The sequence below is a fragment of the Patiria miniata genome, unplaced genomic scaffold (genome assembly GCF_015706575.1).
Source record: "Patiria miniata isolate m_02_andy unplaced genomic scaffold, ASM1570657v1 HiC_scaffold_1, whole genome shotgun sequence".
Lineage (NCBI taxonomy): Eukaryota > Metazoa > Echinodermata > Asteroidea > Valvatida > Asterinidae > Patiria > Patiria miniata.
The window spans coordinates 13,032,670-13,060,532 of record NW_024037047.1 but is presented as its reverse complement, the minus strand read 5'-3'; the positions used below and the strand labels follow the sequence as shown (position 1 = coordinate 13,060,532).

Genomic DNA, 27,863 nt, shown 5'->3' with positions numbered 1-27,863 from the left:
TGTAATTTTCAGAAATGAACTATTTGAGGGGTTAGTATGATACATTTGTAGATCAAATATTGTTACACTGACATGTTTGAAGTTTTGTGTTCGAAAATGCTGGCAAAATCAAGAAAAACAAAAATTTTCAAGTAGTCTGGTTCCCTGACTCCAATAAGGATAAAATGGATCAATTTATAGATGCCGGAAAACTGTAAGGTAAGGGAACCAGTCTAACTGGCCTCCACCCGTTCATGAACATGTAACCAACAGCAAACAAAATTTGGAATGAAAAAAAAAAATCGTAAATTTGGAGTAGTAGTGGAAAGATAGTTAGGTTTTTCCAATGATGGTCGGCCAGCCACCGTTGGAAATGTATACAAACAGTTCATTTTCTTGAAAATGACTTCATACCATGTGACATACTTTTACAGGGTGCTTTAGACTGTCATTTACCATCATCCTAGAAAAGAATTTCGTAAAACTTGATACATGTAGTTTTTTTTCCGATGTTTGCCGATGTTGTATATTCCCTTGAATGAAATTCTGCAGTGAGAAGGATGGGGAGGGCCACAGTGCTTCATTATGTGCTCAACTGTAAACTGGAACCACAACTCTGTATTGAACTTATACATTAATTATATCCTCGACGTCGCTGTCATCTTCATCACTGTCGTCATCATCACTCATATCATCCCAATCATACAAGTAAGCACTTGGCATAGTGTCATGAAAGGAAGGTTCAAACAATGCCTTATAATTTTCCAAATTTCTAGCTAGGTCGTTAATTTTGGCCCTGAGGAGAACTCCCTTGCCTAATTGACCCTCCCTAAGGCAAGTTGCACTAGCCTGCTGGTAGCCCCTCAGCTGAGACCTGGTGAATTCTAGGACGTTTTTCATTTCTTGGGTCAGGATGGACTTCTCCTCAGAAGCCCTGTCCAGTAGATTTTGCAAATCTACCGCTTTCCGGCGGATGGCGTCTGGCAGTCGTGTCTGGTCCGTGTGCTTACTAACCTGTTTGTAGTGAGAACAATAAACTTGTGAGAATATATGTTTACAAAAGTGTCAGTTATATGGACTCAAAGACATACAAGATTACCAAAGTGCAATTACAATTCCTAACGTTGTTAAAACCATTAGGCCGAAAAATTGTTTTTGCCCTCAAATGAACAAAATGGGGGGAGGGGTTAAGTACACATAGTGCATATAATAGCTAATCCTTCCTCTCATTGAAGATGTGGAAAGAACTGTCGATTTCCTCAATAACAGCCATTGTTAATAACTTTTGTATTCATATGATGCAATTATTGGGTCTGTTATTGACCATGTTGAATAAAAAAGACAAGCTGGCGACACAACTACAGTTGCTTCGTTCCCAACATCACCATCATGGACATCATTGCACAGACATTTAATCTTGGCTATCGTACCACACATGCACCCAAGCGGCACAATATGCCGTTGGGCTTAATGGAGAAGTAAATGGCGGGTACCAAGAAATTTCTCAGAATACTGAATTTTGATTTTGAGTCATGCTACATTTTTTAAATTTAATTTTAAAAATGTTCATTTTCAAAAGTCGACGTCTCCTATTCAATTGTTGCAGACATGATCCTTTTAGTGAGGTCAGGTGAGGGCAACACAATCTTTTTGGGCTTTCAGTGGGTAATCCGTGTAGCCTACTGGTAGTTTATCGTAATGTTTTACAATAAATACACCTCATCTTAAAGTTCCCATTGAACCGCAAACGAATACATGTAGATAGGAATTTACAATCACCATGTCCATCTCAGCATAAAGGTGTCCACTAGGGTCAAAGGCGTCCTTCAGGATAATGGACCGTGGGCCAACCAGAGTGAACTTCTCATTATTGTACACAGTAACAGTGCGCTTGATGGCCTTTGATGCCCGGGAGATTTGTTTTGATATCCTTTGGGCAATTGCCTGTCCCTCTGCATTAACATATAAAAACACATTTGGAAAAAACTTTGTTACAAATAAAACTCAAAATTGCAAATGCCCTTTTAAGTTATTGATCAGCACTGACAACAAAATTTCCAAGTTGTGATGGAGACACAGAAATACGAGTGTTCCTCTTTCTGAGTTTCAAGTTCCAGTGTCAAGGTTCAAGTTCCAAGATCCCTTAAATGCCTCGAAAATGCATACTCACACTCTAGTGAATGCCTCCACAGTATGAACATTTAGATGCACATATGCAACTTAACATCTAGCTGTACACGTGCTGCTGTTCTGTTCACAGCATGTTTGCATTACACCAGTAATTTGGCTGCCAACTGGGCACATAATAAGCTTATCTGATCATTGTTTACCTCTGTGAATGGGACAGTTAGTTAATCTGATCTTGTGGTTCTTGTGTCCTCATCAGGTCAACGCATTCCATTAGAATATATGGTGCTCACTGGTGTTGGTATTTATAGTAACACCATTCAAAATGATATGATGCCATAATTGTACGTTATTTATTTTGTTTCCTGATATATCTTAAATAAAATGAAATATCAAATGCTCTATTTGAAGTATGCATTACTGTACTGTACTTCAATAGAGATAAAAAAAATTTGAATCAATGAATACGTACATGTAGTTTTGTTCTTTTCTCGCACCATATACAATTACAACAAAATGCATTATGCCGCGCGGAACAACGTAATGGTAGGCATATTCAAACTGGTCTGGAGCTGGCCATAGGTGTAAACACAAACTCCTATTTGACTCGGGCCACGCATCATTGCGGTGGCAAGCAATTCCAGTCATTCACTAAAAGTCTACATGAGTTTTCGAGGCATTCACTGGAGTCTCGATGTATACAGGAATGTTCGAGGCATTCACTCGAAGTCTACATAAATTTCGAGGCGTTTAATGGGAAGTGGAAAGTGGAAATGGGACTTTTCAAATCTGGAAAATCCCAACTACAAAAGTAATACATGTACATGTACTCCAGAAACACAGTTTGTACATAAACATAGACCTGCCAAGGTCAGGTAAAGACATGTCTGTAACAGCCGTCTGTCAACACACTGGGGTCAATAGGCCTTGATACTGGAGCCCTGGGCTAGCAAACAGCCAGCATGCATCAAATGCACGCTTTCACTAATACCAGCACCAGTAGCTGGGCTGAGTGGGAATTGGGGAAAATGGGATGGTGCATGCCTTGGCTCAGCACCCATGAATGAGAAGACTCACCTGACCTTGGTGGCCATTAAAAAGGTTTGGTGTGATAGAGATAGTGGAATTTAGAAAGGTTTGAAAACGGTATTTTTGTTGTTAATTTCATAATTACAATATTAATCTCAAACTTTACCAAGGCTATGGCTATTGGCCAAATACCCGCGAATCATAAGGTTACAAAAGGTGTCACAAACATAGTATGAAAACAAAAATGAGCACATTGATCAGGTAAAAAAAGCTATGCCATGTCTTATTACACGTATTATTATTACTTAAATGTGCAACATCAAATACCATTCCTTAGAAAATGATATCACACTTTATAAACAATAGAAGCATGCCAGATGATTTAGCAGAAATACAAAGAGGAAAAGTAGAAATGAAAATATACAATATCTCACCACTGTACTTGTTTTTAGTGTTCAGGCAAAACCTGTATTCTACCGATTCTCGCCACAATCTCTGAAGCAGATCCTGTTGTTTTCTTCTCTCCAGACTGGTACGAGCTACACGGTAGTCCTTCGAGTCCGAAGTCCATCTGTTTGGAATGTGGTACTTTGCCTCTGTTGACAGCAGTTTGGCAGACAATCTAGAATAACATTGTAACCTTTTACTTCAGCAAGTAAATCAAATTCTATTTACATGCACTGTTGTAGTGTACATGTATATACCTTGATTTGTACACAGAAATGATGTTTAATATATTAAGAAAAAAAACCATTCTATGCGTTTTTGTCAATATCATGGTTCAGTCTTGTTATGTGGGAATGGGATCCAATGATTTTATGTTACTTTTAAATCAGTGGACATTTTGTCTGACTTGCAGCAAATATGGAAAGAAATAACTTACTGTTCACTCTGTGTTATAAGAACACGCGTCCTTTTGGGATCGCTGCACAATTGCACCTGGTCGCTGTATGAAATGATTAAATACCAACAAAACAGTCAGATAATCTTGAGCGGACATACTGCATTAGGCACTGTGTACAAATTGAAAGCATAGTTACAGGAGACACAATTGTTTATACGATGGCTAACAACTTGCAACCAAAATGTCTGAGAACAATAGAATCAGATTACCTTTAATAAATTAATGAATTACTATTTTTATTCTGGCGCCACTTACACCCCTATTATACTACTCGAAAACAGGCCACATTCATTTCACCAATGCCAAATTGTGGGACTAAAAATAATAAGTAAATAAAAAAAACAAATAAATAAATTGACAACCTGGGGGGGGGGGGGGGAGGGGGGAGGGGGGTCTCAAGCCCCCGCCCCCCACCCCCCCCCCCCCCCCCCCCCCCCCCCCCCCCGTGCCCCACTGGATAGGACACCAAGTTCCCATCAAAAACGTAAATGCAAACCACTATCTATACCCACAAAAGCACTGTTTGTATCTAACATCCCCCAATGTAATCAAAAACAAACAAACAAAACATAAGTAAGTAAAGTAAAAGACGGGACAGAAATAGACACAGAGACCAGACTAGACGAGACCAGACGAGACCAGACAAGACCAGACGAGCCAAACATACAAGACAAGACGAGACCAGTCGACAAGAACAACGTAAAATAAAATATATTAAATTTAATTAAAAACAGAACAAAACAAAACTGAAATGAAACACGTGATTAATAACAAAATATTTCTGTGTAAGACATTGATGATTGATCAAACAATTCAAATTTTTGTTATGCCTACTCAACTTACAGATGTTGGTCATAGTTCATAAGTAGATGTACATACTCTTCACGCCAACCAGTTTCTGTTCACCAAAAATGTGCAACATTGAGTCAGCACATATACACACAAAACAAATGTACATGTACTTTTGCGGGCCAGTGTCAATTCATAGCCAGGACAAGTAAGGGCCACAATATTGGGTATATTTGACATGATTCTCAACAACTTTCCTACAATGTTCCTGCAAATGATATAAACAGTTTTGCAAGTAAAGCAGCGGCTAATGAAAGTCTCCATGCAATATGTATAACTATAACACAAAAACAAATACAGAATAGAATATTTACAGCCAGTTGCTGGAAGATTGTCCAGGACATTAAATGAGATGGGTCCTCCCTAAGTATGAAGCATGAAGCCTAATCATTTCTTTTCTTCGACCAAAAGATGGGTGTATGCACAGAATCAAATTACAAAAACTTCGAACAGTCACTTCATTTGTTTCGAGTGCAGTCAGAAAGCCTTCATCCCTATATATCTTCTAACAACCTTGATCTCAAATGCCTGTTTGTAAAAGAAACTATACAAACTGATTTACTGATTGCTTAATATGCAATCAGATGGATATTTCAAAAAGTATTTTGACTAGTACATACATGTAGGAATACAGTTTGTCCGTTAGTCAATACGTACTTTGCTTTTTATTTGATGGCTTCTGTTCAGCATGAAGCCTGTCTGCTGCCTGTGCTTCCTTGACTGCAGCATGGGAAACTAACAAAAAATGAAGCATTAGGATTTTCAATACAGCGAAGAAAAAAAAGCAAGAAAGGTTTACAATTTGAAAACTTGCTGTCTTACAAAAAGGTATAAATGACAACCTTAAAAGTGTGTAGGGCCTACATCAATTTGTCCAACCACGACTAATAATGTGCTTTACTGAGTGAAACCAAGAAAGTAAACCAATTATCAGGTTCACAGCTGTCAAAGTCATCATCTTTTCAACATTGTTTTTAGTGTGCATTAGCGTTTTTGAAATGCTACACTACATTGCTCCTGTTTATTCATGTAACAGTTCAATGTGAAATACCTCAAAAAAAATTCAGGTAAACAAATCATAAAATTTTAAAACTAGTTATCTAACACTGAAAAAAACTTTGATGGAAAGTGCAGTACACCAATTCACCATGCAATGTTTCATACTACATGTATTTAATATGTAGAGGTCACATGCATGGTATAGTATACAAATAGTGGCTCAGAGTGGAATTGGAGGAATACTATCACAAGGTAAAATATTGTTTTTCTTTCAAGATGCGAAACCGAACGAAATGGAAAAGTCCTGATTTTACCCAGCAATTTTATTCCTCCCATTTCACAATTTAAAGCCACACAATATTTGTTTTATATAACTGACTTATAGACCCTTGTCATTTGATTTACAGTTAATGAACTTCTATTTCTTTACAACATTGTTGGGAAATGTATTTCTCTCTTCCAATCCACCCCTTCACGAAGTGTTTGAACCAAACTCTGTGTCGCTACTGGCTATTGGGAATGATGTGTGCTATTTGCAATGCTGAATGCACACACCAGCATGCATTTGCATACAAATACAACAACATGCAACAAGGATTATCCTATAACTATTGAATGGTAAATCCCATTCAACATGGGCCAATGGGACTTTTTTTTAGCGTCAGTTATGGTGTGCATGCAGACAGATGTTTGAAATGCATACATATGTACATAGTATAACTTTATGTAAACTCTTCATACAGAAGCACATGTGTATTTCGGATTCGAGCTTACCTCCCCACTCAGCAAGCAGGGTATCAAGCTCAAGCTGAGACTTTTCTACAGTGTTGTATGCCTTCTCCATGCTACTGACCAAACTGTGACCTGAAAGACAAGAGGTACTTGTACGAAAGTAAAATGATCCCTCATTAAACAGACAACACTCTTTTGACTCATTCCTTAGAGAAGAAAGTTGTCTAAATGCAGTTTGTAATGAAATCACCAGAATATCCAGGAGGTTGTCACTGAATCCGAATAGGAAATAATCGCAAGTACACACATACGTTCGGTTACCACATATAAAGAAACTGCTGTAAAGGCATATCAACATATCAAAACCAGTTTCATATGTGTAACATTTAAAGCTTTTAAGCTTATTAACAATATCTTCTTCAAGAATAAGAGGATAAGGTAATATGTACTGCTTGTACAAAGGCCCTGACAATCCAAATGAAAGTCAATGTGCGTGCTTAACTTGCAACACAACTTACTTCAAAAAAATTACTTGTAATAAAAGAAATAGCAGACATACCAAGTGAATCTCTTTTTCTCCTTGCAAAATGGAGAAGGCCATCAGTCAAGAGGTCAACCCTGTGTGAGGGAGTCATCTCTTTCGTGATGGCAGAGAATCGTCTCAGGTATGACCAGAGTCTTTCCATGGTCTCCCCATCTGTCAAGCCGAAACCCTGCTTCCAGCGCGTGCTGTATTGGACCTGGCAGTGAATATGCATGTATGTCATTAATGCACATAGCATAATATGATACGAATATGCAGACTTTAGAATGAAATCCCCATTCTATATAATAAAGAAGCACTCGGAAAATCTACATGAGTGTGCATGTGCTATCCAAAATGATATATCTCACAAACAAACTGAGTTTATAAGGACTCTACCCATGGCCAAAAATACCTGGCAATTCATTTTATGACCATATGAGTGGAACACTGGAAGGCCCAAGATAACATCTGAATAGCGGTCTGTTGGATAGTGTCTCTGGAAAAAAAAGGATTAAATACATATTTGAATTAAATACATTAGATAGTTGACACATTTTATAATTCATGTCCATTATTTTGTCACTCTCAGCTGAGGACTGTGGAGAATTTGGAATCATGCAACCAAAATTCTAAGGGGGTTTACGCCTGTATTCAACTTGCGAATATAACTCTATATTTGTTAGTCTTTTTTCCCTCTGCATTAAATGTTATATGCATACAAGAACATTAGTCAGTATAAAAACAATTTTCATCAAGGTTAAATTATATTTTGAGCTATAAACACACCAGAGCAGCTAAAACATACAACCTTTGAAGTAATGCTTGGCTAAAACATACATGTTTATCTCTGTGCCTCCTAAAATACTACATTTTCTTTTAACCATAATCTACATTAGAGACTACATCTCACACTGACCAGAATGAATTCTGTAAATTAGAAAGGTCATCAGTTTTGATTTAATAAAAAAAATTGTTTAAGTATCACAGGGATGTAGCCAGGATTATTGGTTGGGGGTTTTAAATGCAATGGCATGGGATTCGAATCACCATACTAGGGGTTCAAGGGCATGCTAGTAAATTTGTATAATGAAGGACATTAAATCCTGCAATGTGGCTCGTATTCAAATCCAAAGACATTTTTTTAAGTTTTAATTAATTGTTTTAGCTTTTAGGCAAGGATTAGAAATCAAACTCCCCGCTACACCATACCCTTGTATCATACCTCCAGGTGTCTGTCAAGCTTGCAGGCAATGTCATATATGATATGGAGTTTTAGTCCGGGGTTCAATTCTGCTCTGAGCAGATTTACTACAAACACAGAATATGCCATCCTGATGGAATACAAAAATAACAAAATCTAATAAAATGATACACAATTGGAAAATACAATTAGAATTTGTGAGTAGAAAAAATTAGGATACACATTTTGTGGATGGCCCTAGAGACATTATATTTGAAAAGTTAATTTTGAATTTGTATCATGCAGAAGCCCAACAGCTGCAAAAGTTTGAAATTGTGTCTGACCATTCTGTCCCACAATGTGCAAGTCCATGTCAACTATACGCTAAGAGAAACTTGTCTTCAACTCAATGAAAAACATGAAATTAATCTTGAAGAAACAGTGCTTTTTAATCAGTGCACAGTATAATTATGAACAAATAAATTCTGAAGTAGCTACCGTTCTCCATGTCTCATATCCAAAAACAACTTGGGCATTCCATGACGGCAAGAGCAGCCAAAGACACCAGTTGAAGTTAAACCCCGGGCTTTGTTTTTAGATCTCAAGATATCGCCAGCCTGAAACATACTACAGTCCTAAAATAATGAGATAAATTTAAATCAAATCAATATATACCATTCCAATGATTTCAATATGGGGTGGAGCCCTCTGTAATATAAGTGGAGAATTATATCTTTGTCAGGCTGAGAAAAAAAGTGGTCCAAAAAATTCATTTTAAAATTTCTTCTGCATTTCAATGGTGAATGAAAGTTTGGGTAGTTGAAAAATATGGTAAATAATGCATAGGCTCTACTATATTTGTTTTCACTTGAGGAACAAAACAAAAATAAGAAACTACATGAACGTTAAAGAATGACCGTACAAAATATGTAAATATGTAAATGTAAGCATGAAACTACCGGTACTTACCTGTTCTGGGTCTTTGTCCTCTGTCTGGTTGCCAACAAACTCATCCACATCTTTGGAGTCAGCAAACATACGGGTTTTATGCTTCGGGGGGTTGGTACTAAATCCGGAGTTACTTTTCCGGACCAGGCCAAAATTGCCATCCAGACATAAGAACAGTGAACCGTTGACCTGCAGAAACAAACAGTCATTCGATTTTATTGTATTATTATGTAAAGAGTAAGCATGCATCTTCACTACCTGAAAGTATATGTGATGCGATCAAGCTACATGAGTTGTTTGTCGACCCTGGTCAAAAGAAATTTTGAAAAGAGATTTTTGAAAAGAGCCCAATCTCAACATTACTGCTGTGAAAACCGCATGCTGATACCATCTTTAGTTAAAAAATTACGGAAGTCGGAACATCAAGTGATGTGGTGAAGTGATGTGATGAAGTGGCCCTATTTTGGCCTGTATCTCCAAATAACAATTCTTGAAAAACGACTCATTTAGCTTGATCGCATCACGTCTTGCTGTATGTTTTTTTGTTGAGAAAAGTGGATACATTATTGGTCCTTCCCCCATCTTTATATTTCAACACGTGTCTAGTCCTCTACATGTGTGTGCTACTAAATGGGGGGGGGGGGATACCCCCATTTTCTCCAATATTTCTCCAGTATTACCCCAAACATGCATCGTGCAGAAAGTTTGAAATTTCTTTAGCATGATGTCTTGTACTCATTTTGATCCCCTTTTTTGAGTGGACTGAGCATCCTTGCAAAATGTCCACTTTCCCCTAATAGCCATGGTAAAATTGCTCTCAGCCATGAGACCACAAACTGTAAATAACCAAATACATGAACAGAATTATTTCCTGATTTCAATTTTATGAATGGGTATTTATCCTAGCCTATGGTAGCGTGTTTACTAGCCTTGTAAGAGTCACACTTTATTGACCTAATGAACATAATTTCTCAATGCTCCAAAGCCTTCACTCCTGCATTTTTTCACTTGTTTTGAGGCCATGGCAAAATCATGACGGTACTTGAACTTACAGTGGGGCATGCAGGACAAGCTGTTCCATCATCCAAAGAGGGCGATACTACTTGAAGTGATGACACTTGATACTTAAAATGTCTGTACTCTTCAAATGTCTCGTTGTGAAGAACTCTATACAAAGTGCTACACTACAAAATGATGTAGGTAAATAAAAACAGAATCAATTGTTTTGTTAACAGTGTGATTTTTGTTGAACAATAAGTATAAATTCTCATTTGCCACATGTGAACCTGTTCTAAACTTGCTCAAATATCAATGCAAGTCCGTCAAATGCAGAGAACCTACGTTGTCAGCAGTACCCTTTATCAACCAAAAGTAATCCACTTTTCTGATAGGCTCATTCCAAATAAACAATTGTAACAAGGGGGAATACAGCTTTTCGAGTTCAAAACAAAAAATATATGATTGATTAATTGACTGATTGATATGCAGACAAATTAACTAAATCTGATTCAATTTATAGACTTACTTAAATAAACTAGAAACCAGACTTGGAAAAGTGTGCTGAAAAATGAGGAAAAAGATTTGAAATAATTATATGACTTGAGATATACATGTACCTCTTCAGCAGTTAGGCCATTTTTCCATCTTAACGTTTGACAAGATGCATGAAGTGAAGTTCTTGCCTCAAGTAGGAGAAAGACCAGCAAATCCATTAGATCTAAATGGATTGCTGATCTTGGGGAGTGGGGAGTTGAAGGCCAAAAATGATGACGCACAAGAGTCACTGCTTCGGCCTCACAGCGGCAAAAAGCAAACTGTGATTCGTGAATACGTCCTGTGCATAAAAAGGAAATACATCCTGTGCATAAAACGGAGCACGAAGTGCCCTTTTAAACACCAAACAAAAACCTGAAGCAACACATATCTATCACATCTGTATTATTATGCAATGACATTCCGACGTATATTTACCAAGTGCATCGTATACTTGCATCTGCTTTGTGTAGCTGCTTATGCAGGTATGGTTTTGCCGTCTGTATAAGATGATGAGCTGTACTGGCTGTAGCTCACCATCCTGTGGGGAAAAAATGTATATACATGAAAATGTATAGATAAAGATACAGATAAAAATAGAGATACATGTTTAGATACAGATAAAGATGCGGATAAGGATAAAGATACAGTTACGGATACAGATACAGATATAGATGTGTTGATGTTTTTGTATTTTTAAATTTATTTGAGTAGCGGGGTCATGGGATTAGCTCCGTAATGTGTTGGTCCATGGAATTCACTCATTTACTACAAACTGCAGGGTGCCTTGCTTTAAAGAGGCACTAGGTCCTGAAATCCCAGGAAATGCAATGTTTTGGATCGTTTACTTATCGTATTTCAAACGTCTGGTTGAAAGGAAAGCAACCTAATGTCTTACTGTTCATGAAAAAAAAGACAAAAAAACCCCTGTTGTTTACATCAGATGCGACGGAATACAACTACGCTTTTCCTGTCGTTTCAATGTACGATACACGTTGTATGTGTCTGTACAGCACCGTGCTCACAAACAGCGGTGACCAACCACCAATGTAATTTCTTTCATGTCCGCAAAAGGACGGATGAAATTACTTAACGGATGAAATCACAACTTACTCGACTTTTTGGGATCGCAAAAGTGGACCCTGAAAGTCATTCTCGCAGGCATAATACACGATTAAAACAATAATGCCCAGTTTTTAATGGATAATTTTGTGGATGTTTATATCCTACTTTTTAATGTTCTTTCCTATTAACATTATTTTGTTCGAAGCGCTTGTAGCCCAATCAGGCTGTTCCAAGATGCATCGTCCCTTTAACTAATATACAAAACAATTTCATACCACATATTTTTCTGGCTTGTGGAGCAGGCTGTTATTTTGGTGCACTGCCCTTGTGCACTCCGTGCAACGTACAATGTGAGGACTACAGTCTTTGCACAGATATTGCTCCTCACAATGTACATTGCAGGAACAGCAGTACTCTGTCTGCGACACCAGAGACTCCATGTACGCATCCTCTATGTGTTGCCTGCAAAGCTGCCATGATGACAAATTTGCCTCTTTCATTGCTTGGTGAGTTGAGCAGCTGGGAATATCATCCCTGATATCAGCCTGTGATACTTCCATCTGCTCTCTAGCCTCACGGAGGGGCACAGTATACTGATCACCGGGCCCATCTTCAGACAAATTATGCGTCAAAACCTTCTCCTCCCCACAGGCCCTCCTTGTCCGACTGTTAATTGTATAAGCCTTAAACTTGGGGTGCCAAACTTTTGGCATCTGTGAAGACAAAAAGATAAACCATATTTATGAGGAGTCATATAGCATTTGCAAAGTCTTGAAAACAATTAAGTGCTATTGACGATGTCTGTAATGTATTAAAAGATATCTTACAATAAATTTAAGATATCTCTAAAAGCTGTAGAGATATCTTTAAACATTATCTTTAAATGAATTTGAGATATCTCTATAAATAATGATATATATGTTTAAATCATTGACAAAACAGCTATTTTTTTTATCTGTCACTTATTACAAAATAAATAAGAAAAAGATTGGGAGACATTGAAACATGTCTCTCTAAATGATAGATCTCTAAATATTTAGAGATATTCCAGTATGAGCCATATTTATGGGGCTATTCTGGAAGTACAGGTAGTTAATTACTTACATCTTATGTCCCAGGTATTGGACAACCCTAAGCCCCACAGCATTTAATCCACATGCTCATGACATGTGGATTCACCAGTAGTGTTAAAACGACCACCAGACGTTAATGCCAGCTGTTTTGAATTTCATGGCCAATGTTTTCCATTTTCGTCCGGGTATCAAGTACATGTAAACACTCACCACTTTTAAAGAGGTGAAAAAAGAGGCCTTTTTTTTGGCTACTCCAGGTATGCACACCCGGGCTACTCCAGGTATGCATAGGCCAGGAAACAGGTGCGTGCAGTGCAACTGGTAACCGCAACGGTCAGAGTCGCTCTTGTTAATGGTTAAAGACCTAGATCTCAATTGTTAGTACAATGTACACATATTATTACTTTTAAATAAAGATGGCTCCGTTAGCCTTCTGTTCTAGCATGGTGATTTTTCAGGTGTCAATACGCTATGGCTTTTGAAAATGCACTTTGATAGACGCAATGTTTTTGTCTGGAATTCCAGTTTCGAAGATTGCACGCCCATAATGCGCTCACGTGCTTTGCACGTCACGTCACGTCACGTAAGAAAATTTTTTGTTATTCAAAGTTCGTGATGCCTGTGCGAAATGGATTATGGCAGCCTCGTTTTTCACTAAAAAAAACATGTATCTTCGATTGTAAAGAGAGAAAGGGGTAGGTACATTTAATACAGATCTTTGCTAAATAACACAACGTCCAAACCTTACCCCACCCCTCAGCGACAAGATCGATTTGCATAAGCGCGACGTCACAGCTTTGGGGTCATTGCTTCGTACATTCAAAATGGCTGCCATCGACAGATGAATTTTTAGAGCAAATGTGGGCTCCAGAGATATTATAAAATGTCTCGGAAAATTGGATGTTATTAGGCCTATACCTAAGCATCCCAGAAGTGAACAGCTGAGACATCATTGAATACAACCATATGTAAGAGAATTCGCGTAATTTTTTGAGAACCTCCTCAGTGGTGGGCGAGAACCTGGTGTGTGGCCAGAGATACAGCGCAGTAATATTGCGGCCACACTAGTAGGGCTAGGCTTGTACTAGCCCCATAAATGTGGCCAATTTACTGGACTACCTCCGTAAATAAAGGCCACACTTCCACCATGTACAAAATCATGTCGAATTTTGTCAAACTTTGATTTTCACATTTAGGCTTAGTTTGTAGTTTTTTGCTTTAGAAGCATACTCACCTCCTTTAGGCAATCAGAAAGTGCTGCCTTTTTCAGATGTCTAATTTTCGTAAAATTTCACTGATTGAAATGTCTGGAACAGCGGTACGTTATACGCATGACATCGATAACCATGACGTCGCATGAGCCGGTCAATGATAGTGCCATACGTCATTATGATTATTTATTTTCTCATGAATATTTAGTTTATTTCAATGGATACTTCAAATACGTCCAAAGATTGATTATTGCAACAACGATTGTGCGCGGCCTAGCAGTTAAGAGTCTCGTGGGGGGTCAGACAAGTCGACCGTTGAGACAACTCGACTCGGGACAAGTCGACCGTTGAGACAACTCGACCGTTGAGACAACTCGACCGTTGAGACAACTCTACCGTATGTGCGATAAATGGAAAGACAAGTCGACCGTTGAGACAAGTCGCCTCGCATGATTTTGGGCCTAGTTTTGGGGATAGTACCGGGGATTTTGACGGCGGCTGATCGCCGTTTGGGAGTTACATGTATGACACATGACTTTGTTTTGTTGCATATAACAGAGCAGAGCCGATATAGCGCAGCGTGACTGTCCGTGCATGCACATCGTTTGTTTTTGCCGGGCCTGTGCGCGCATCTCCGGTCAACCGTGTGGCCGTACCGTGCACGTGCCGTGCACGTTAGCTGTCTCAACGGTCGAGTTGTCCCGAGTCGAGTTGTCTCAACGGTCGACTTGTCTCAACGGTCGAGTTGTCTCAACGGTCGACTTGTCCCGAGTCGAGTTGTCTCAACGGTCGACTTGTCTGACATTCGTCTCGTGTATCAAGCAAGCGTCCGAGGTTCGAATCTCGATGAAGTAAACGACTAATTGATAAATAGAAATTAAGGAGGGGAGAGGGTGAGAGTAGAGGAGGGAAAGTGGAGGAATAATCATAAAAGATGTAACTTTTGGCGCTAGAAAATAATTGAAAAAAGTGGCGATCGAGTATGGAACTTTTTCCTGATATGCAAACGTGTGCAAACAAATCTGAAAATTTCACAAAAATTAGACATAGGCCTAGGGCCTATCTGGAAAAAGACAGCATTTTCTGATTAGCCTATAAAGAGGGTGAGTATGCTTCTTTCTAAAGAAAAAAAAATACAAACAAGTACAAACTAAACCTAAATGTGAAAATCACAATTTGACAAAGTTCGACATGTATTTGTATATGGTGGAAGCATGGCCTTTATTTACAGAGGTAACAGTCAATTGGCCACATTTTATTTTTAGGGACTAAAGCGCAAAGCCTAAGGCTACCTTGTACTAGTTGTACTATTGATCCGTCATGTCCTACAGGCTACACGGACATGCATTCATTCATTCATCGAAGTGGCTATCGTTACAGCAGTCGTTGTTTAGCGCCCTCTACGATACTTTTTTGATACGCACGCAGGTATATAATTATTTGTTTCCCCACGTTTTAGCGAGCAGTGCGACAGCTCAGTCGATAGAGGGTAGAATTTTGCACCGCGAGGTTGCGGTTCGAATCTCAGTTTTGCACTCGAATTTTTTTCCTTTTCTAACCTGAGGCTTTGGCATGTTTTTTTTAAAAGGGAAATAAAGTCCGAATTTCATAACGTTCAAATTCACTTTTTTCCTTGTATATTTTCTTGTCATGTTTTTATAAAAGTTGCAGTCTACCGTAACGATAGAAAATGGGAAATGCGTTACGGCTGCCGTAACAATAGCCCCACTAGTGTGGCCGCGGTATGCTGCGCTGAACCTCTGGCCACACACCGTGGACCACGCACTACTGAGGGCGTTTTTATAAAAATTACGTTCAGTTTCTTACATATGGTTGTATTCTATGATGTCTCATCTATCACTTCTGGGATGCTTAGGTGTAATGATGTTCAATTTTCCGAGATATTCTTGAATTTTTCTGGAGCCGCACTCGTGAAAGGAAACATCTGGTGATGGCAGCCATTTTGAATGTGACAAGATGACCCCAAGCTGTGACGTCGCGTTTATGCAAATTGCTTGTCGAGCGAGGGCGCAAGTTGCAAATGCGACAGCTGTTTCCTGTACCATGTAGCTGGAGTTACCCAGCCCTGAGTTTTATCATTGGGTTGTCATCTAGGGCTGGAGCGCATTTTTCTCAAAACTTGTAGTATTTGCAAAAAAAATTGGGAAAATGTTCAATTTTGTCCCCGTTACACACTAATTGCAACTGCAACTCACCCCAAACTTGCCTGGAATAACCATTACACAGGTCCTTGAAGTAAAAAACGATCCACGATGAAGATTCAGCCTACAATTGCAGTGAAAACAGGAGGAATAACCGCTAACTTGACAACCTTGCTGGATTGGCCAGGACCGCTATTGGTTTGTGCACAAAAAATTGTGTACAATGAATGGCGGTCGATTAACAGGCACAGAGAGCGATCGCTGTCAACTACTCGTTTTTGCCGGCTGCGCTGCTGTTGGCGCGTGACGTCACGCGGAAGCGTAACACCCGATGACTGTTTCATGCTCTAGTATAAGGTTTACCACTCGCATCACAGCTTTGGTACTGGAACCGCAACCAATAGTGCATGAAACAGTCATCGGGTGTTACGCTTCCGCGTGACGTCACGCGCCAACAGCAGCGCAGCCGGCAAAAACGAGTAGTTGACAGCGATCGCTCTCTGTGCCTGTTAATCGACCGCCATTCATTGTACACAATTTTTTGTGTGCACAAACCAATAGCGGTCCTGGCCAATCCAGCAAGGTTGTCAAGTTAGCGGTTATTCCTCCTGTTTTCACTGCAATTGTAGGCTGAATCTTCATCGTGGATCGTTTTTTACTTCAAGGACCTGTGTAATGGTTATTCCAGGCAAGTTTGGGGTGAGTTGCAGTTGCAATTAGTGTGTAACGGGGACAAAATTGAACATTTTCCCAATTTTTTTTGCAAATACTACAAGTTTTGAGAAAAATGCGCTCCAGCCCTAGTAATAGACAACCCAATGATAAAACTCAGGGCTGGGTAACTCCAGCTATGTACCATGCATTTATCGTCTGGGGGCCACGTGCACTGATCTCTATTCAGGATCCACGGCAAAGGAAACAGCCGTCGCATTTGCAACTCGCGCCCTCGCTCGACAAGCAATTTGCATAAACGCGATGTCACAGCTTGAGGTCATCTCTTGACACATTAAAAATGGCTGCCATCACCAGACGTTTTACGAGTGCATATGGGCTCCAGAAAAATTCAAGAATATCTCAGAAAATTGAACATCATTACACCTAAGCATCCCAGAAGTGATAAATGAGACATACAACCATATGTAAGATCCCCAAAAAGCGGAGCTTGTCGAGTAGGGATCCCCTTTTTTAAGTTTAACAACATGGATACAAACATGATGGATCAAGCACAACCAATTGTCCCTTTTCCCTCCAGCATAAGTATTATCCCAACCCAGATTCCATTCAAACATACCTTTATACCATGTAGCAGTTATTTTCGAAGATGTTACTTAGAATGATCGACTTGAAACAGAGCAAAAGTGACTGATTTCGGTGGCGTCTCCAGAAAACCGGTTCAGTGGCATGCACTGTATACTCGGTGTGTGCGTGGTGTGTGCGTGTTTCGAAAAATGTGCCCGATGTCTAGGTACCATACCGCTTTCATGCGCGCTAGTGCTATAGAATTTCGTCTGGTGCATGGTGGATGTCGTGAGCAAGACAACGACTGTTTAGTGTTTCATGTCGTGTCATGGCCAGTAAGACAACGACTGTTTCGCTGCATGGCGTGAGCATGGCACTTTTTTTAGGTACTGTAGAAATGCATGGAAAGAACCAGTTCGAAAAGAAAGTTACCTTCTGAAAACACCGTAGGCGGGAACAAGGGCCGCTGGGGCCCAGAAGGTCGTGGATGATTTTGCTTGCTGACTTACACGTCGATCTCAGGCTGGGGCTGAGGTTTCAGGATAGAACTGGTGTAGAAGTAAGTCCAGGGACCAATCAAACTATACAGGAGGGCACTGTGTTGCATGCGCCAACCAATAAGATTACCGTAATACGGGGCGGGGGCATTTTCCCTGTCCCGTGTCGCCGGTTTTGCGTCATGCATATTTAAAAAAAAAAAAATACATGCGAGTACGTATAGGGCCAACATTTTTTGGTACAGTGAGCAAACATGCATATGCTACCTGCATTAACAAACTTTTCAAAGCTGGGAAAACATAAGTTAACACACGTGTCTTTGGAAGAAGTAATATATTTGACAAAATTAGAAAGAAAAACAAAGTAACCACACACAACATCCGTAGTATTTAGCACAGCCTATCATTCCTCAACGGCCTGGGTACGAGCTAGGTCACATGCAGCGCAGTCTGTACCACGTGTACAGAGAATTATAATATTTGAATATTCTAAAAGCCCAGATTTCAGAACACCGTACTGATAACACAATAGTTTTACCATTGAAAATTGTAGCACATGTTAAGGGATAATAACACAGGATGGTATTACCATCTGGGATGGGAAACACACAAATGGTATTACCATTGAATACGATGTGTATCGGGTGTCGAAACGCTTGACCTAGACGAAGCAAAAAGCAATCTGAAAGAAGCAATCAAAGGCACCAAAGAGCGTCAGAAACTAATTCGACTCGCCGACAGATCGGAGCTCGGCTGGGGCGTTGTCAAGGAGTACGTGGCGGATACCCTCGCCGAGGACTCCAGCGATGAAAAGAGAATCAAAAAAGCCAAGAAGGCAGCCGCTGCTAAGAAACCGGCCCCCAAGAAGCGAGCCAGCAGTAGCAGCAGACCATACCAAACCAAGACGATGGCTGCCAATATGCGTACTGCTACTCCTTTTCGTCAGCAGTATTTTCGTCCCTACCAGGGAGCCTATCACGACAACCGTATCTGCTTCCAATGTGGCATCCAAGGACATGTGCGCACAACATGTCCATCCCTTCGAGCACTCCAACAACCAAGACTGTAACCATCCAGAACATCCGACAAGCAGTAGAGTTTGGGAACATCAACTCGATGGCAAAACACCAGAAGGAGTTCAAGGTAGATTAAAACAATGCATTTCCTTTTGAAGTGTTTTGAAGGCCAGTAATTTTGTTATAGATGTTTTGGATTCAGGTTATAAAATCCCGTTCCTAACCACTCCGCCTCCATTCATATCAAAAAACAATGCATCTAGCCTAGACCACCCCGAGTTTGTCGAACAAGCCATTTCTGAGCTGTTAAGAAAACGGTGCATATACGAGGTCGATAGTCCGCCTTACTGATGTAATCCTCTCACAGTTGCCGTAGGGAAGAAGCTAAGATTAGTTCTAGATCTTCGACATCCCAATCAATTTGTTTACAAGACCAAGTTCAAATATGAAGATCTACCCCACATATTTCAAATTCTAGATCACAACCAGTACTATTTCAGTTTCGATCTCGAGTCTGGCTACCATCATGTTGACGTTTTTTGGTCCCCACCAGAAATACCTCGGTTTTTCTTGGAGATCTAAGAACTCAACCACTAAATTCTACGTGTTTCGCGTCTTACCATTCGGTCTCTCCAGTGCGCGTTACATATTTACTAAGATCACCAGGCCGCTCATCTATCATTGGCGCGCACAAGGAATCACTTCGTTTGCCTACATCGATGACGGCATCATAGTATCCCCAGATTTTCATACCGCACTGCACAACTCTCTCACCGTTAAACAAACTCTAGTCAAGAGTGGATTCGTCCCAAGTAAACACTGTAAACCATGTGTTTAGGTTTAGAACACCTAAATAAACACTAATCTGTGACAGTTTTTAAACATGTGACGCAGTTTATCCAATGAACATGTTTAATTTGAAAACATATTTGGTGTTTAAGACTTGAGACTTTCTTGATGGTGTCTCCACATGTACTGTAAACTGTAGTTTTGATGCAGATACTCTGTCTGGTTCAGCAGCATTCTGTGGACATAACAAGATTTCTGAGTGAGCCATACAAAAACTGATCAACTTTGAAAGTGAAACCATGCTCACAGTAAAAAAAATAATGGAGACCCTAAAATGACAAGTCATTAATAAAGTTTACTCCAGGAAGAATATGAAAACTGATTACAAAATTGGGTTCAAAAGTAAATTGCACAATTGTCGGCCTTTTTGGGACTCACGTCAATATTAACCTTTACAGCTTGAGCTTGATCATGGATCAAATATTAAAAATAAAATCTGAAGAAAATAGGCAAGCTTTTCACAGTTTCGTACCAATAACTTTGCAGTCATGTAGGTATTTACAGAGACTTTGTATTTAAAATTGTATTTTAAAATTGTATTCACCTAGAATGTTATACTTTTTCATTTCATGATGTTTTACCGCCAGAGTAAATTTACAGTGGAAGTTGAAAGGTTCTTATGCAAGATAGAATCTCACCCAAACATCATCATTCAATGAAATTGAAGATTTGAATAATATATTTTACAATACAAAATTACCTCATGAATAGTTAGCACTCTCCTCGTCTTCGTACCCTCACCACGTTCAAACTTGGTGCTCTGCTGAACGTATATGTATGCAATTACGTCGAGCATCTGCAGAGGATCCTAAATTCAAAACATAACACATGTTCTGTAAAACGAATGGTTTTGAATCCCTGTGAAATACTGCATTACACCAAAAATTGGGGGATCATCTTTTATGTACACGCACTGCGGTTTTTTCAAAAGTTTTATACACAGCTGATCGTTACAATCACACACTGCACTGCCAAATGACGATCAATGCCAAAAGACACTTACCTTATTTTAAAAGTCAATAGCTTCTTTCATCTGCAAGGGATTAGACACACCCTGAAAATATACAGAAAGAAAATATTAAAACAATATTTACGCCCATAACATCATGTGAAATGGAAATTATGGTTTAACAATTTGTACCTGACCTTACAAATACTAGAATTTTCTTTTCAAAATCATTCATGCTGGTCCCTTTCAGCTTACATAACTTAGGCAATGGTGATAACACTAGCATGCTCTTATTGAATAGTTAAATCACGATTTTCAAAAAAATCCACTCCACTGAATTTTCCAAGATTACAAAAATGTTGACACTGCGTGTTTGCAATTGTAATTCGCCCCATAGGCTTATAGCCTCATATTAAGTATACACTCAACATAGACCACCCCATAATGTGGCTCAAATACAGAACTTCCTTCATAATATTGTGAGCTGCACAGCAGTTATACTGTATAACAGCATCGTCATCCAAGAAAAATAATATGAAGAAATCAAAATCAGGGTTGTTTTTTCCCCTTCCTATTCATGTTTTATCACACGATCCTTTGGCCAATAATTGCTCCCACTAATTCATCTCATGTCATATTTCTAAATCTATCATATTGTATATCGGGATTAATTAAATCAAACAACACAAAAGACAAAACTTACCACCTGTGTGGAAGCTTCCAGAACTGGTTCAAACTACAACCGTCGTACTGCATGGACAGAATACGTTGCATCTGTGTACTCTTGCTGACTTGGCAATATGCATACCAAACTTGACCTCTAGCCTAGGTCATGACCAACTGTTAGTACCTTCTGTGAGACTACATCATACATGTATATTGTTTCAATACCCGATGCCAATTTTGTTACCACGAATGACGATACTAATTCTCGCCATTACATTATTCTATTAGTGTGCCCAGATTATTGTCAGAGAAATGGCGGTTGTCTTTGTACCGTGTAATTAACTGGCCCGATTATGCCAGCACGCAATCAGATTTAATCCTATTGGTTAAGAGCTAACATCACGTGGTCATATTTAAACATCGTGACGTGTACCGTGTTTATTAGGTGTTGAACACAAACAGCTAAATTAATAACTTGAGTTATTATTAGTGTCCTAATTAGTTAATAAACCTTTTTTAAACAAAGTGTTGTTCTTTGGGAATAAACAAAATGCTAACTAGTGAAATTGAACAGTTAAAGCATTTTTTAAAACCGATCTCATAATAAACACCCTATAGCACTGTTGACATTAAACGCTAACTGTTTTGTTTAAAAACACATGATGTGTTTAATTTTGTCACATAGTGTTTAAATCTAAAACACTGCGTTCATTTTTTAAACGTGTCACATGTTCTCGCGTTTTACAGTGAAACGAAGTGCATGTGGCATCCTCAGACTAGCATCAAGTTCCTCGGCGTGATCATAGATTCGCGCACTTTGACATTCACCGTGCCCCCACTAAAATTACGAAACTCAAAGTATCAATCGACAAAGTCCTGTCAGATCACGCCCTCTCCATCCCAACCCATGCAAAATCTCTCGCTAGCATCACCGGTCAAATAATATCCATGTCAGTAGCGCTAGGAACAGTAACGCGCCTCATGACACGCGCCACATATCAAACTACCGAATCCAGGTCCTCGTGGTCCGACTGCATGCTCTTATCGGATCGCACAGTCACGGAGTTGAATTTCTGGCAATCAAACTTAGATGCGTACAACGGTTTTTCTATAAAACACCAGCACACGCCGTCTCGCGTAGTTTATTCGGACGCAAGCGATACTGGCTGGGGTGGATACGTGCAAGACCCTCCCCAAATGATTTTTAACGGAACGTGGTCGGAGTCTGAGAAAATACGCAGTTCAACATGGCGCCGGCCACTTGGCGCCGTGATGTGATTATTTGTTTTCACAGCAATACAGCATTCCTTGTAGCCCAACCACTATAGATTTTCCAACCCCCTTTCTTTTGCGTTCCTCTGCAGGGTTCGCTCACGACCGATCCCAATGTTCATTAAAACAAACCTAAAATTGTTGTCATTTTACTTTTTGTCCAATGAATCGTCGCAGTTCGCATGAAGTAACAAAAAGAAAAGAAATGTACTTTCTGACGGAAGAATGGAGGAAGAAAGGTTTACTTCTGTAACCGTGGACGTGAAAATCTGCGGGATATGAAGCCAAGTGTTTTCATAATTTCCCAAGATGAAGATATGACATTCAGTATGTCACCAGGCGTGATCAAATGACCAAGAACAATCGCGAAAATGACGATGAATCATCCAGCGGTTTCATGTATGAAATTCCTGACAATAACAGACGCCCTGATACGTTCTGGCAAAGACCCAAGGAAACTGCACCACCAGATGATGGCCCGTGGTACTGCAATGGCCCAGTAGAAACTAACACTCTAGATTCCAAAATGAACATCATCTCAACCAAAGCTGGATGTAGTAACGTTTACACCAATCACTGCCAGAGAGCAATTTGCGTAACTGTTTAGACAGTGCAGGCTTTGCTAGTCGTAATATCATGTCTGTCACCGGACATCACAGCGAACAGTCAATCAAACACTACAGTAACACAAGCGACAACAAAAAGAAGCAGTTGAGTGCAGCATTGGCATCCCAATTGACTTTGAACCAGCAGGACCAGCTCTATTCAGAACTGGATGATAACTACAATCAATCCACCCATCAGCAACAAAACAGATCCACAACACTGGAGAGCATTAACCTACTTTTGACTTTATAACAAGGGGAAGAAATTCTTCAGGAACTTTCAGCTACCGGTTCAGCTAATTCTCTTAACATCACTAATGATGTGAAATTCACTACAAGCCAAAACTTTAATTTTAATGGTTGTGTTGCTAACTTCTACAATGCCAAACACAAAGGGGACATTGACTTTCACAAATGACATTAAGTTGAAGGAGAGATTACTTTAATAAAGACACTACGCATTTAGTACAATTAAAACCTATACAGACTGTAACTGTTAATTTTCAAAAAGCATTATTGATTTCATATGTTGTAGGCCTAATGTGTGGAATATTGAAAACATTAAATTTGTTCAAAGATACAATTTGTTCCGAACCTTTATTTATGTGTGATTTGAATTTATTCCTCATTTTTTTTAAAAATAAAATCAAATGACAAGGATCTGTGTGTAAGTTATATAAAACAAATATTGAGTGGCTTTAAATTGTGAAATGGGAGGAATATCAATGCTTGTATACCATAAAACCCACGCCAACAGACAACCTTCCCATCCTCTCTGGTATTGAACCACGAAACATTTGCCGCGACTTTATGTTTGCAAAACATGCTCAGAAAGGTCTTAATCCAGACAGCCTAGTGTCCTAGATCCCTGATCTGCAAATTAGCAGCAAACTGAACCGCAATCACTTTGCCCCAGAAGCACTCCGCATCATCACCACTCATCCTCTTTCCCCATCATCTTGGACTGGTGAAAGGAAGCCTGGTCAACATCCTCATCAAGACTCTGTGACTTCGTCCAAACTCCATCCTTCAGACTTACAGTCTGGGATCTTTCTCGTGAGGCCTTGGTCCAATGCAATCGTCTCAGAATTGGTTTTATAATAATTATTATTATATTTACGCTCACAACATTTGAAGGGGGTCACACAAGCATTCTATTCATGTTATAAGCAATGGGTTTTACTTGGAAACAGATTATATTCATAAAGAATGATATAAATAAAATTCAAGCAACTTGAATTTGGTTTCCACTTTTAAACAACTGCACACAAGTTGTAAACCTTCGAAAAACTCGCAACTTGAGTTCTTTTTGGTTGCATTTTCCGGTCATTATCCCCACTTAATCCCCCCATAACTACATGTAATTGTATTCTCTACTAAGCATTGCTAAATCACATAATGATAATATTTTGGCCGACAGGTATTTATCCACTTTTTAGTCGTTTATTCATTCCTTTATTTATTCCATTATTCGTTTCTTCATTTCTTTATTTCGTTCATTTCTTTAGTTAATTTTCTCCTTCATCAATGAAAATCCGGCTCGCATTTTTCACCCGATGTTGTGTAATCTACGTGTAGATTGTGTGTAGCCTCAAGCGCGTTTACCTACCCAACGGTAGGGGCGCCTTTCCTCATGGCCCAATTTAATGACGTCACTGTGTTTTATTGGTCACGGTACCAAAACTTCACAGGTCACGCGTAAGCGACCCGTAAGCGTCGCGAAGGCAGAGAATTAAGAATCTCTTTGAATGCCAAATGCGTTGTGTTCAATTACTCTAGGTTGTATTGTTCTTATTTGCACATCAATCACAAGACAGTATGTGTAATCCAGAATACCTTACGTGTTTACAAACTGTTGAAGTTGAACTTTGGCTGATGTAAAAATAGGTTTCCAAGCAACATTATCGCCATTTCGCTGTTCAAATAGACCACTCATTATTGTTTGCATCGTATTGAGTTCAAAATGCATCGTCGGATGGAAATTGAAAGATAAAAGCTCTGGCGTTGTTTAGGATGCCTGCGTTCTGTATTTACTTGTACAAACGGTTAGTCAGGGAATATAAAACTCAGTAAAATCAGTTAAATAAAAACTGTAAGACAGTAAAAATCATTCGCATAACTATTGTAATAATAATCCGCCTATTTCTCAAGTTTCTTTAAATATGTTTCTGTCATCGACCTGGATTTAAAATATCAAAAAATGTCCTCCAATAGTCCTTCAGACCTGTTTGCAAATGTTCATTGACATACATAAAACCTGTATTTTTTTTTGAACGAGTGTGTGTGATGCAAAGTAGATTTTCAATTTACTTCAGTCACATTTCTGATTGCAATTCATATATAACTTGGTTTTTAACAGGCCAGTCAAGTTTTCATTGTAAACCAACGGACCACAACCACGAGGCCGAGGCCAAGGCCGAGGCCACCACCTCCGAGGCCAAGTCCGAGGCCGAGGCCAGCTATTAAAACACGTAAAAAAATATAAATCACTTAAACAAGGCTAAGATTATGTGGGAGCTTTAACATCTTTTTTAGTTGAATTCACTGAGTTTTGGAGTGCCTGGCTTACAAATTTCTAGCTTGCAATGTTATTTTATAAAGAAAGAAATCTCAAGTATTGTATCACTGAAAAGCGAATTACACAACAAAATCAATGGCGTTTGAATCAGCCTCATTGGAGATACTGTTTTACGAAGCCAGAATGCTTGATTATGGAAATCTAGCGCCCTCTGGTTTCCCCCTGTCCATGAAGTACACAATCTTAGTGTTGTCTTTTGCTGTTCCCTTATTTTACCTAATTATCGTAAATTGCCAACTGGCGCTTTTATTCCCAGGGTCTCTTACCAGCGCATGATGCAATGCCACGCGCGCTACTGCATGCATTATTCATAACAGCAATGTACATGTGCGCGACTGACTACACCTCCCTTCGCCCCAGCGAGCTAAGTTCCTTTCCCCATAGCATGCGTGCTTTGGCGTTCTCCGAGAGACTGCTCAGCGGCACGGAGCATTTCTCTACCCCGTGTGTTACCCATGAACACTAACCGGAGTTCACGGTCCGGTTTTCCAGTCCCGTACTTTGGCCCAAAAAAGTCTCCGGTTTCTGGTATGGAGCTTGCCCAAAAAGTGGTGCGGCGACGCGGCTTTTTTTTTTTTTACCTGATTTGTTTGCTTCAATGTCGGTTGATGACTGCAAATGGTGCCCGCCTAAACTAAGTGCAAATAATGGGAGTCCAGAGAGGCCACATAAAGATTATTCTCGACCATAATCAAATCTAAAAACACGTTAAAATTTCCTCACTTTCGGTAGTGCGGCGAACCACGAAACCAAAGTAGTGCGAACGAACCCTAAACCCAAAGTTGTGCGGCAAAGTTATATGTTGTGCGGTAACTAGTATAATGTGCGGCGAACTCGACTCAGACAGACCGATTGTTGTGCGACTCTTGTCACTGCGAAGCATCGGCCTCCCTCGGTGGTTGAGGCACGGTGAATTAATAGTGCAATCACTAGTACTAGTGTTATTATGAAGCATCCTTCTCCTAGATCCCTCGAGGAGTGTGTAGAAGCTGATGAAATAGTAATATACTAGTCCCAATGGTGCTGTGCGGTTTCGAATGGCCATTGGACTGCTAGTCTTAGCTTGAACATGTGCGGTTGTCTGGTGTTCTAGCCCATCCAGAGCTAGTTCATCCCCGTTACCACAGCGGACCGCTCCCGCTGTGGCCAGCCGGCTCCCCGTAGCCATTCCCCCCGTAGTTCAGCTATGCTAGCCCGGTCTTGTCATAAACACTATCCTTGGTACATAGTGCCTCGATTGACCCGATACGCCACATGCACACTTTGGTTCGAACTGTAGTGCGGCCTGGTACACTTGCTGGCCCCGTCCAGTTGCTGTTGCCTCCCCGGTCACCGTAGCAGACCGCTCCCGCTTCGGTCTGACCGTCGATAACCCGTACCGTGCCGATGCTCACTCAGTTCGTATTGGTTGACATGGTTTTGCCATAGTACATAGTACATGTATAGACTTTGTTGACACCAACCTGTTATCTCTATAACGCCACCAAAAACTACCAAAAGGAGAAACCCTATAGGTTGATGAAATCTAACAAAGTTATGTAAAGTGAAGAGATGAATAAATCAGTGTATTGACATGTGTGACTGTCACCCCAAAGCTCTGTTTCCCTCCAACTTATTGAATTATTGTTGACTCTAATAAATGTTTCATGAACTGCTATTAGGGAACGCAACAATACAACAATTTAAATGGCCAAATTTGGAGTTTCTAGTCTGTAAGATTTACATTATTTACTTTTGGCATGTTTTATAAATGTTATTTTTCAAACCTATCAAAATGTTTAATATCATAGGAATCCCCATTAAATAAACAACAACTTGATTTTTGAATCAGGTTTTTACCACTCATAACCAAAAAGTTACGAACCCCCCCCCCCC

The 27,863-nt window shown here is 39.7% G+C and overlaps 1 protein-coding gene across 1 annotated transcript; it reads right to left on the bottom strand.

The window, feature by feature from the left end:
* Positions 1-215: 215 nt before the first annotated feature.
* On the bottom strand, positions 216-17,739 carry LOC119723516. The gene is made up of 17 exons (XM_038194221.1): positions 17,609-17,739; positions 12,147-12,584; positions 11,245-11,347; positions 10,890-11,107; positions 10,326-10,457; positions 9,295-9,462; positions 8,824-8,960; positions 8,368-8,476; positions 7,558-7,641; positions 7,179-7,359; positions 6,662-6,751; positions 5,546-5,623; positions 4,883-4,937; positions 4,019-4,081; positions 3,570-3,757; positions 1,759-1,931; positions 216-993 (listed from the first exon to the last, which is right to left on the bottom strand). Exons 2-17 carry the CDS (start codon positions 12,582-12,584, stop codon positions 607-609), a joined length of 2,604 nt encoding a protein of 867 aa, XP_038050149.1. The 5' UTR covers positions 17,609-17,739; the 3' UTR covers positions 216-606.
* Positions 17,740-27,863: the final 10,124 nt, after the last annotated feature.